A 12952-nucleotide genomic window follows, 5' to 3' on the forward strand; every position below is an offset into this window, starting at 1 on the left:
TGATAATTACATTCTGGACTCACACACCATTTCAGTAAATCATCTATATATTAAAAGTGGAGTGGCATTTGTGTACGCGCATGCGTGCGTGTGTGGTACTTCTTTTTGGTAAGTTCAATATAAGTACATAATATAATTGTAAATACATTAAAAATACATGGATGAAACAAGAATGTGAAAACACTTACTCATATTTCTATTGTGGTCCATTTAAAAATCAAATGACAAAATAGAAGTAATAATAAAATAAAATAATAATAATAATACTGATACTACTACTACTACTACTACTAATAATAATAATAATAATGTGTATATGATAACAAGAACCTAAACAATTTATAAATACATTAAGACACTAAATTAACATAAAAAAATTACGTAATTATAAGGAAATAAAAGGGTTGAGTTTTTCTTCTAAAAAGTGTTGAGGTCTAAGGTTCTAAAAACATGCTGGACTCACACACCGTTCCAACTCATTATAGAAACTTTGCACAATTTATTACCACCCTTGAAAAATGTTAGCTACCTTTATTCTATAAACACTACCCAATCTAGAGCCTGTGGATCCCCACGGGCAACGCGCTAGTTATTATTAATAACAAACACATGATTTTTCTGTATATCAGTTGCACTGGAGTACACGTTGCAGGACCTCCCAAACTAATAATAATTAAAAAAAAAACCCTGCAACTCATACTCTGGAAAATACGGTACATGGATAGCTTAGCATCTCCAAACGCCATCATAATGGTAGGAGAAATGGTGCATGCTGGGTAATGTAGTTTAAGCGCTGAACATACAAAGACAGAGGATCAGTGTGCTGTCAGTACTGACCAGGGAGCTTGTGTATGTTGGGTCAGCTGACGTGTCGTCCAGGAAGCGTGACAGACCGAAATCAGACACTTTGCACACCAAGTTGCTGTTGACCAGGATGTTCCGGGCAGCTAAGTCCCTGTGAACGTAGTTCATGTCTGAGAGGTACTTCATCCCTGCAGCAATGCCGCGCAGCATCCCGACCAGCTGCGTCATGGTGAAACGCCCGTCGTTCAGCTGAAAACGAGGTAAAAAACAAACAAACAGGGGAATTGAAGAAGAATGGAAGAGATAATGAAAAAGCGACAAAACATGTGGACGTGTCATAACGTGTCAGGACACTCAGTGACAGCTGACCTTTTCATGCATACTGCCCAATTAGATGATTAATGAAGACACTTTGGGACGCAATATTCAGCTCTGACTCAAACAAAAAGTGACGCTGCGGTGCTAAAATTAAACACATTTCTTACATTCTACATTAACTGACAAACTACTGACTAGCACAGTACCAATCTGAAGCTTAACATTTATTTTTCAAAGCAAAACAAAAAAAAATGTTTGTTTACATTTGTTTTCACTTGTGAAGATTAAAGCAGAATTTCATATGAATTAAACTGACATGGGAATGCTGCTTAGAACTCGTTTTCCATTTTAACGTCCTTCATGTGCAGATTTTTTTTCCTTTGTTATGCTCACATTTAAGAGGCATGAAACAAATCAGAGATTAGGCCGTTCCGGGTTTAATTTACAATTCTCCACATTTCCAAAGTGTGCCGCAGTCGGATAACCCTCAAATCATAATGAATCAACGCAGCAGCTTGTGAGTTTCCATGAATTTGTTGCGAGAAACAAGATTTGAGCAAATTTATGAGAAAGTAATCAGTGGAACATCTGTGCGCAAATACCTAATATTTAATGAAGAATTTTTGTTTTGAGGAATGAAAACAAATGCACTGTGGGACAGAATCAATCACTTCTTTGACTCCAGCAAGAAAACGTACACTATGACAGACCCACAAACGTCTTGATCCGGAGCGGGCACACTGCAGTGAAGTCTGACCCAAAACAAACTGACCACACTCACAAAGAGCCGTGATTCTTGACAGACCTTCAAACCCCCGGGGCGCCGTGAGCTCCTGATCTGTGTCCTGTGCGTGTGTCTGTGTCCTCGGGGAGCTGCAGTACGACCAGCACTCACGGACAGTTTGTCATGTGTGCGTTCACACTGTGTGCTCCTCATTAGACCAGAACTCAAAGTTCCTCTGAGTCACAGGCTGTGACACTCGGGTGAGGACAGCACAGACCGCACAGTTTGGTGCATTATTTGTGGGACAGCTGACTGAGAGGAGTGGGTGAGAAAAGAAAAGATTCTGATTCATATCAAGAATCCCAAAAGAGACACAAAGGAAACACATCACATGTTAATGGTCTTAAAACACTTTATTTAACAAGAGTGAGGAGATGACATCCCCCCCCCCCCCCGGAATACAAAGGAATACAAAGTGTTGGGGGATCACCCACGTACACCCTTGTGCTAAATATGAATGACAATATGTTGAATATCTCACTGTGACCTTGAAATTGACTCCAAGGTCAACATAGTCAACTGCTGTTGGGGGATCACCCAAGTACACAATTAAGTGAAATATGAATGAAAGTGGTCAAATGGTTCTTGAGATATCAAGCTGCCAAACAAAACTGGACGGACAGACATGCTGATCGTTATTCCCCGCCGGATTTCCAGCCTGGTCTCACTTTTTTTGTGCCCCAACACGTTTTTTATTTTATTTTGCTATTTAGAATCTTCCCTTTCTTCTAACTCTAACCATAACCATAGCGTGTGTACCCTCCCCAAACATTAACCATGACCGCCCCAGACCCCCCCTTTCACCCCATATTTTGTGCTCCCATCACGAAATGAATTGGTGCCCCGTTACGAAAAACGCCCCATTTGGATGGATGGATGAGATTTATTGTCATTGTCATTAAACGAGAGAACATGGGAAATGGGATTCCTGATCATAAGGTTGTATCACTGGTGGCGCCACAACGATCAGGTGGCACAACCAGTTGCACGTCAACCCATGCAACAAGACAGTGGTACAACGTTCGTGCAAGGTCCTGTCATCTCAAAATTTACACATCAGTCACAACTGGATTTTGAACATGCCAAAAAAAAAACCCACCCTTGACTGATTTTTCAACCAGTTGATCAACGGCAACTTCTAGCATTGGTCACATGCTCATATTTATGTACTGGGTGAGCTGTATTGTTGGTGTGACCACCCCTTAGTGAACCTTTGTCGTCATCTAAGACACCTAAATTGCTAGACTCTTTAACTCTACCCAATGCCCAGTTCATGTAAGTATTGAACACAGTAGGACACAGAACACAGACTTGATGAACAATATGATTAATTTAAAAGATGACAGACTCTCCAGCAACTTACTGGGTATCCCGCAAAATCCTCAGGATGTTCCATCGTGCAGCCCAATCAACATACGCTACAAAAACTGTTGCCAATATTCATACTTGCATTCAGTGAGTACTCACAGAACACAGACGCAATTGATGTTTGACTTCTTGGGCACAAAGCCACACTGCTGCAAGACTGACTCCTGTTAAGAATGACCTTTAAACTACCTTGTCTGGCACAGAAAACTATGTAATACCCCTGTAGTTAGTGCAATCCATAGCATCACCCATTTATTTCCATAGAGAGTCCTTTCTTTCAGTCTGTTGGGATGATATCTCCCACATGGAAACAAAGATTGGAATACAGAAGGACACCATCTCCACCCACACGGAGGAGATCAGCACTGATGCTACAGGTTCCTCCAGCTTTTCTCAGCCAGTTCACTACTTTTGCAATCTCACTGACATTCAGTAGTTCGCACCTGGCTGGCTTATCAGCGTCCAGGAGCAGGGCACTGGAGACATCCTGAACATCCTGGATACTCAAAGTACCTTTGAACCCTTGTGATCGCTGCACCATGGATCATTAGGAGGAGGTGCAGTTATCAGTGAGAGATAGAGATCGGTCGTCCACAGAAATGTGCTAAAAAAGAGAAGCAAGGTGTTACTTTCCGACTGTTTCACAGTGGTTACATTTTACAACTGAATATGGTCACAAGTCCACATGACCCCGTGGAGAAGATTTCGCATGAACCTAGCTGCCAAAGAAAAACAAAGCGAAGGAGTTGATAAAGTGAGGTACAGAGTAAATGAGCTGAGTTAAAGACAGTAACTGAGTACCCACAAAAATCTAGTGAATCAGGGAAATGTTGTTTGTTTGACAGGAGTTACAACCCCAATACCAATGAAGTTGGGACGTTGCGTGAAATGTAAATAAAACAGAATACAATGATTTGCAAATCCTCTTCAACCTATTTTCAAATGAATATACCACAAAGACAAGATATTTAATGTACAAACTGATAAACGTTTTTGTTTTTGTGCGAATATTTTCTCATTTTGAAATGGATGCCTGCAACACGTTTCAAAAAAGCTGGGAGAGGGGCAACAAAAGACTGGGAAAGTTGATGAATGCTCAAAGAACACCTGTTTGGAACATTCCACAGATGAACAGGTTAATTGGAAACAGGTGAGTGTCATGATTGGGTATAAAAGGAGCATCCCCCAACTTAGCTGCACACAAGCAAAGATGGGGTGAGGATCATCACTTTGTGAACAACTGCATGAAAAAATAGTCCAAAAGTTTAAGAACAATGTTTCTCAATGTTCAATTGCAAGGAATTTAGGGATTCCATCATCTACAGTCCATAATATAATCAGAAGATTCAGAGAATCTAGAGAACTTTCTACACGTAAGCGGCAGGGCTGAAAACCAATACTGAATGTCCGTGACCTTCAATCCCTCAGGCGGCACCACATTAAAAACCGACATCATTGTGTAAAGGATCTTACCGTGTGGGCTCAGGAACACTTCAGAAAACCATTGTCAGTTAACACAGTTCGTCGCTACATCTACAAGTGCAAGTTAAAACTCTACCATGCAAAGCGAAAGCCAAACATCAACAACATCCAGAAACGCTGCCGTCTTCTCTGGGCCTGAGCTCATTTGAAATGGACAGACGCAAAGTGGAAAAGTGTGCTGTGGTCTGACTTCACATTTCAAATTGTTTTTGAAAATCATGGATGTCGTGTCCTCCGGACAAAAGAGGAAAAAGATAATCCAGATTGTTACCAGCGCAAAGTTCAAAAGCCAGCATCTGTGATGGTATGGGGGTGTGTTAGTGCCTGTGGTATGGGCAACTTACACATCTGTGATGGTACCATCAATACTGAAAGGTACATCCAGGTTTTGGAGCAACACATGCTGCCATCCAAGTAACGTCTTTTTCAGGGACGTCCCTGCTTATTTCAGCAAGACAATGCCAAGCCACATTCAGCACGTGTTAAAACAGCGTGGCTTCATAGTAAAAGAGAGGTACTAGACTGGCCTGCCTACAGTCCAGACCTGTCGCCCATTGAAAATGTGTGGCGCATTATGAAGTGCAAAATACGATGATGGAGACCTCGGACTGTTGAACAACTGAAGTCGTACATCAAGCAAGAATGGGAAAGAATTCCACCTACAAAGCTTCAACAATTAGTGTCCTCAGTTCCCAAACGCTTATTGAGTGTTGTTAGAAGGAAAGGTGATGTAACACAGTGGTAAACATACCACTGTCCCAGCTTTTTTGAAACATGCTGCAGACATTCATTTCAAAATGAGCAAATATTTGCACAAAAACAATAAATATTTAAGTTTGAACATTAAATATCTTGTCTTTGTGGTGTATTCAACTGAATATAGGTTGAAGAGGATTTGCAAATCATTGTATTGTTTTTATTTACATTTTACACAACATCCCAACTTTATTGGAATTGGGGTTGTACATGCTTGAACTCAAACAGCCACGATCCCACAAAATACTGTACACAGAAAATTTTGCAGAGTAAATTATACCCTGCCAAGACTACATTTGGTCTCAGTCCAAATAGTATACAAATAATGACTGTTCATGAGTTCAATGGAATGAATATTTCATGAGGTGAGCTTTCATTGAATTAAATATTTGTCCCAGTGAAAGAATGTAAAAACATTCATTATTTGTTACACCGCTGATCTGCTGTGTGTAAGCCTGATCCCGTTAGATCTCAGAAGCTAAGCAGTGTGGGGCCTGGTTAGTACTTGGATGGGAGACCTCTTTGGAACACACCAGTGTGTGTTTCTCCAGGTTCCACTGGAGTTGCTTCAGGAAGGGCATCCGGCATAAAACTTGTGCCAAATGCCAATGCGGATCTGGCTGTATCCGCTGTGGCGACACCAAACAAAAAGGGAGCAGCTGAATGGACAACAACAACATTGTTTTATATAACGGCTAAAATAGATCCTTGTCATTTGGTATATTATTAATTTAGCAACAGAAAAGGGACTTCCATTTTGCTGCTTTGACATCAAAAATCCAACATGAACTCTAAATAGGAGTCTAAAAATAATTCTGACGATGTAGTCCGTGATGCCGTGCACAGAGTTTGTGCAATAACAAACAAACAAACAAAAAAAAGACTTTGCATACTTCCTCACTCCAGCGAAAAATCATGTCAGAAATTTGTCCAGCTTTTCATACTAACAGCTCTTCATGCCTCCAGATGGCTTACGACAAAGTGGATTTGTTTTTGTGTATGTGTGTGTTAGAAGAAATAGCACCATCAATTAGCTCTTTCACATTGTTGTCTATCAGCAAAACAAACTGCATGCCATGTTTAGGGAGGTGATGGTCTAGTGGTTAAGGCATTGGGCTTGAGACCAGAAGATCCTCGGTTCAAATCCCAGCTCGATTGGAAAATCACTAAGGGCCCTTGGCTCCCAATTCAGATCAGGGAGACAGACACCCTCTCTACTTTATGATTAGGCTTAAAACTTTCCTTTTTGCTAAAGCTTATAGTTAGGGCTGGATCAGGTGACCCTGAACCATCCCTTAGTTATGCTGCTATAGACGTAGACTGCTGGGGGGTTCCCATGATGCACTGTTTCTTTCTCTTTTTGCTCTGTATGCACCACTCTGCATTTAATCATTAGTGATCGATGTCTGCTCCCCTCCACAGCATGTCTTTTTCCTGGTTCTCTCCCTCAGCCCCAACCAGTCCCAGCAGAAGACTGCCCCTCCCTGAGCCTGGTTCTGCTGGAGGTTTCTTCCTGTTAAAAGGGAGTTTTTCCTTCCCACTGTAGCCAAGTGCTTGCTCACAGGGGGTCGTTTTGACCGTTGGGGTTTTACATAATTATTGTATGGCCTTGCCTTACAATATAAAGCGCCTTGGGGCAACTGTTTGTTGTGATTTGGCGCTATATAAAAAATTGATTGATTGATTGATTGATTGGTTATTTGTAAAGTGCTTTGAGTATCTGATGCAGATGGAAAAGTGCTATATACAGTAGTGTTTTTGTACTTTTTTTTACTAATAGCCCAATTTCATAGCCTTAAGAGCAGAGGTCTCAAACCGGTTCCAGAAAGGGCCGAGAGGGTGCAGGCTTTCTGTGCAACCACCCACTCCAGCAGGTGATTTCACTGATTTACTGATTCCACCTGCTCAAAGTGATGTTAATCAGTGAAATCACCTGCTGGAGTGGGTGGTTGCACAGAAAGCCTGCACCCTCTCTGCCCTTTCTGGAACCGGTTTGAGACCTCTGCTTAAGAGTGTGCATATCATGAATGCTTGGTCTTGTTGGATTTGTGAGAATCTACTGAATCTACTGGTACCTTGTTTCCCATGTAACAATAAGAAATATACTCAAAACCTGGGTTAATCTTTTTAGTCACATAGCACTACTATTATTCTGAACACTACTGTAAATGCAGTCCATTTATTCTAGTGTGTGTGTGTGTGTGTGTGTGTGTGTGTGTGTGTGTGTGTGTGTGTGTGTGTGTGTGTATGTGTGTGGGCAGGGTTCGCAGCGTGCAATGATACAAATCGTATGGAACCAAATTTACAAGGTAAATGGAATGAATAATCCATGTCACATGACACACAACGCACCAATCACATGACAAGGATCCACTCAGCCATTATATAAAGTTAAATATACTCTATCACAGTGCTAAATCAACTATATCATGCTGTGAGTGACTCTTATTGGGGTTGAAAAACTTGATTTGACAAGTCGGTAGAGCTGATTTCACTCTGTAATAGAGTGTATTTAACTGTATTTGGACTGTACATTGTACTCTGCAATATTTACTGTGTAGAAAGGATTTTGCATGAATGTAGTCAAGAAAGGTCTTCATTCTGTCGCTGTCTCTCTCATTGTATGGATGGTTCAGTGCCATGTAGCTTGAGCAAAGTTTGTTTGTCAGTTTCTTTCATTTCTAAAGCGTGGGTCCGGTGCTGACCAAGGCCGCCATGGCTTGTCAATTAAAAACATTCAATAAAAACATCCTGCCCACCAGATCCTGATGAATAATTCAAACTGGATCATTTTTTGCAGGGTAGGAGAGAAAGTTCATACTTTTGCACATCAGCCCTAATCCGTTTGCAGATTTAACACCGTACACCCTACATTTTGCCTGTCAGTGCCTCTGGAATTTCCTCTGCTTGGTGCCTCACCACATTTTCCTGCGGCTTCTGTCTTTTTTTTTGCAGACATGCCGGATCTAACATTCAGCACTTTACTTCTCTGTTCAGCACTTCCTGTCTTTGATCTTGGCATCGTTGCTACTTTAAGATATGTTAAAAATGGAAAAAATGTCACTAAAATCTATTCAGAAGGTTTTGGGGTTGGGCATTTCATGGCATACTAGAGCTGAGTCATGCTGTAAGGAAGCCACCCCCGAGGAGATGTGTCCTGAAATTGCAATTAGGGAAGTTTCAGGTTGGTTGATTTCTGTATCACAGATCCAAACTAGCAAACGCATGGTCCAATTAGAGAATTTAGAAGTCACAAATAAAAGTCAAACTAGCTATATTCAGGACACTGTGCAAATTTTAATCTGTTCGTTCAGACACTGTTAGTGGCGTGGGTGTGGGTAAACTTTCACAAAAGATCTGTGGTCACAAATTTACTGTGGCAGAGTGAATAGCACAGCCATCAACTCCTTCTCTTCTAACGCTCATGTCCTTTATCTTCTACTCTTTGTCATATCTCCTCGATCTATAAACTATCAACACTTGCATCATCCAACCACAAGATCAGGCCAAAAATTAAACAAACAAGAGCAATCAGAGATTTCTGACATCCTCCAAGGGTTGAGGAGGACTCAAAATAAAAGAATAACAGATTTATGATTCACATCGTGGCCCGGACTTTATATGGATCCAGATTCCACAACACAATGCAATAACTGCATATTCAATTCAATGTCAATTTATTTCATTTACTTAGCACCAAATCACAACAAAGTTGCCTCAAGGTACTTCACACAAGTAAGGTCTAACCTCACCAACCCCTGCATACTGATCCAGAATGGTCCGACTGTTCAAGATGTTACAATCTGATATTTAACTCATAAGATGAAACAAAATAGTGTCTTCCTGATCTTGGATTTACATTGTGATGTCATATCCGTGAAGTAGTTTTGACATAATCCTTGAAAGTCTACAAAGTGAAATCCTGATCCAGAATCTGGATGCATATCCAGATCACCTCCAAAATTTAATGGAGTCTTCTTCCAAGGCCTAACACCAATGTGGGGTGACAATTTGGTGAAAATCTATTAAGTCGTTTTGACATAATCATCAAAATCCGACAAAGTGAAGTGTACAAATTGAAATCCTGATCCAGAATCTGGATCTGGATCAAAAGATTCAGTGGACTCTTCCATGCTCTAATATCTATCTGTGGTCAAAATCTGGTGAGAATCCATGAAGTCATTTTGACATAATCCTATAAAGTCTATATAAAGTGAAATCTTGAATCAGAATCCAGATCCAGATCACCTTCGAGATATAATGGAGCCTTCCATGGCCTAATATCTATGTGTAGTGAAAATACTGTCAAAATCCAGATAGTACACAGTAAAATCACCAGTGTAAAATTAACTGACAGTGTTAAATTAACACTGCCAGTGTATATATGATCCCACTGTGGGACCATATGTACACTGGCATTGTTAATTTAACACTGGTGATTTTATTGTGTAATTTTGACATAATCCCCCTAAAAGACAGACAGACAAATAAATAAACACAGATGATGTTATTACAACCCCTGGCAAAAATTATGGAATCACCGGCCTCGGAGGATGTTCATTCTGTTGTTTAATTTTGTAGAAAAAAAGCAGATCACAGACATGACACAAAACTAAAGTCATTTCAAATGGCAACTTTCTGGCTTTAAGAAACACTATAAGAAATCAAGAAAAAAAGATTGTGGCAGTCAGTAATGGTTACTTTTTTAGACCAAGCAGAGAAAAAAAATATGGACTCACTCAATTCTGAGGAATAAATTATGGAATCACCCTGTAAATTTCCATCCCCAAAACTAACACCTGCATCAAATCACATCTGCTCGTTGACATTAACCCTATGTCATGAAATTGACCCTATGTGTCTTTTTGCAAGGAATGTTTTCACAGTTTTTGCTCTATGGCAAGATGCATTATCTTCTTGAAAAATGATTTCATCATCCTTAAACATCAGAAAAGTGTCCAAAATATCAACGTAAACTTGTGCATTTATTGATGATGTAATGACAGCCATCTCCCCAGTGCCTTTACCTGACATGCAGCCCCATATCATCAATGACTGTGGAAATTTACATGTTGTCTTCAGGCAGTCATCTTTACAAATCTCACTGGAATGGCACCAAACAAAAGTTCCAGCATCATCACCTTGCCCAATGCAGATTTGAGATTCATCACTGAATATGACTTTCATCCAGTCATCCACAGTCCACGATTGCTTTTCTTTAGCCCATTGTAACCTTGTTTTTTTCTGTTTAGGTGTTAATGATGGCTTTCGTTTAGCTTTTCTGTATGTAAATCCCATTTCCTTTAGGCGGTTTCTTACAGTTCGGTCACAGACGTTGACTCCAGTTTCCTCCCATTCGTTCCTCATTTGTTTTGTTGTGCATTTTCGATTTTTGAGACATATTGCTTTAAGTTTTCTGTCTTGACGCTTTGATGTCTTCCTTGGTCTACCAGTATGTTTGCCTTTAACAACCTTCCCATGTTGTTTGTATTTGGTCCAGAGTTTAGACACAGCTGACTGTGAACAACCAACATCTTTTGCAACATTGTGTGATGATTTACCCTCTTTTAAGAGTTTGATAATCCTCTCCTTTGTTTCAACTGACATCTCTTGTGTTGGAGCCATGATTCATGTCAGTCCACTTGGTGCAACAGCTCTCCAAGGTGTGATCACTCCTTTTTAGATGCAGACTAACAAGCAGATGTGATTTCATGCAGGTGTTAGTTTTGGGGCTGAAAATTTACAGGGTGATTCCATAATTTATTCCTCAGAATTGAGTGAGTCCATATTTTTTCCCTCTGCTTGGTCTAAAAAAGTAACCGTTACTGACTGCCACATGATTTACGTTGATATTTTGGACACTTTTCTTATCCCATCAATTGAAAGGATGTTTGGGGATGATAAAATCATTTTTCAAGATGATAATGTATCTTGCCATAGAGCAAAAACTGTGAAAACATTCCTTGCAAAAAGACACATAGGGTCAATGTCATGGCCTGCAAACAGTCCGGATCTTAATCCAATTGAAAATCTTTGGTGGAAGTTGAAGAAAATGGTCCATGACAAGGCTCCAACCTGCAAAGCTGATCTGGCAACAGCAATCAGAGAAAGTTGGAGCCAGATTGATGAAGAGTACTGTTTGTCACTCATTAAGTCCATGCCTCAGAGACTGAAAGCTGTTATAAAGGCCAGAGGTGGTGCAACAAAATACTAGTGATGTGTTGGAATGTTCTTTTGTTTTTCATGATTCCATAATTTATTCCTCAGAACTGAGTGATTCCATATTTTTTTTTTCACTCTGCTTGGTCTAAAAAAGTAACCGTTACTGACTGCCACAATTTTTTTTTTCCTGATTTCTTATAGTGTTTCTTAAAGCCAGAAAGTTGCCATTTGAAATGACTTTAGTTTTGTGTCATGTCTGTGATCTGCTTTTTTCCTACAAAATTAAACAACTGAATGAACATCCTCCGAGGCTGGTGATTCCATAATTTTTGCCAGGGGTTGTATAACACTTGAACCTAGGCTAAGCGCTAGCTGATCAAATTGATGCTGATGTCTTGCTGGACCAAGAACCATCATTTCAGTCTTATCAGAGTTCAAAAGTAGAAAGTTGCTAGACATCCAACTTCTCACTGCTGCGAGACAGTCCTGTAAAGATTTTTTGTGGACAGGATTTCCAGCAGCTATCGACATATACAACTGAGTGTCATCAGCATAGCAATGAAAAGCAACCCCAAAACGCCGCTAAATGTTCCCAAGGGGTGCCATATACAGGGAAAAAAGCAGGGGACCCAAAACAGATCCCTGCGGAACCCCGAACTTCATGCCCCTAAAGTCAGAGGTAGTGTCGTTGCACAAAACACAGTGGGAACGACCAAAGAGATAAGACGTCAGCCACGCAAGAGTAGTTCCAGTAATCCTGAAACAGTTTTCTAGCCTATCAAGTAGAATATGATGATCAACTGTGTCAAACGCAGCACTGAGATCCAGCAACAGCAATACTGTAGTAGTATCCGAGTCCATTGCTCGCAGAAGATCATTAACTGCTTTAATAAGTGCTGTTCTGTGGAGTGATGTCTTCTAAAAGCAGACTGCAGTGGCTCAAAAATGTCATTCTCAGTAAGATAGTCCACAAGCTGCCGTGAAACCACCTTTTCCAGAATTTTAGAGCAGAATGACAGATTTGATATCGGCCTATAATTTTTCAATACACCAGGATCAAGATTAGATTTCATGAGTAGTGGTTTAACCACTGCAGATTTAAAACAATTTGGAACAGATCCAGAGTTTAAAGAAAGGTTAACAATTTACAGCACAGTCGGCCCAAGAATGGGCCAAAGATCCTTAAACAATTTTGTTGGTATAGGATCAAATAAACAAGTTGTGCTTTTAGTAGACATCACGAGTTTCGTCAGCACACCTAGTGAGATACTATTAAAT

At 40.3% G+C, this 12952-nt stretch overlaps 1 protein-coding gene across 1 annotated transcript in view; it reads right to left on the reverse strand.

Moving 5' to 3' along the window:
• ephb3a (eph receptor B3a) overlaps positions 1-12952 on the reverse strand; it is a 158211-nt gene that overhangs the window by 40618 nt on the left and 104641 nt on the right. The window contains 1 exon segment of the mRNA XM_034182756.1: positions 838-1053. Coding sequence (XP_034038647.1) covers positions 838-1053 — 216 coding nt within the window.

This window comes from Thalassophryne amazonica, chromosome 12 (assembly GCF_902500255.1).
Source record: "Thalassophryne amazonica chromosome 12, fThaAma1.1, whole genome shotgun sequence".
Lineage (NCBI taxonomy): Eukaryota > Metazoa > Chordata > Actinopteri > Batrachoidiformes > Batrachoididae > Thalassophryne > Thalassophryne amazonica.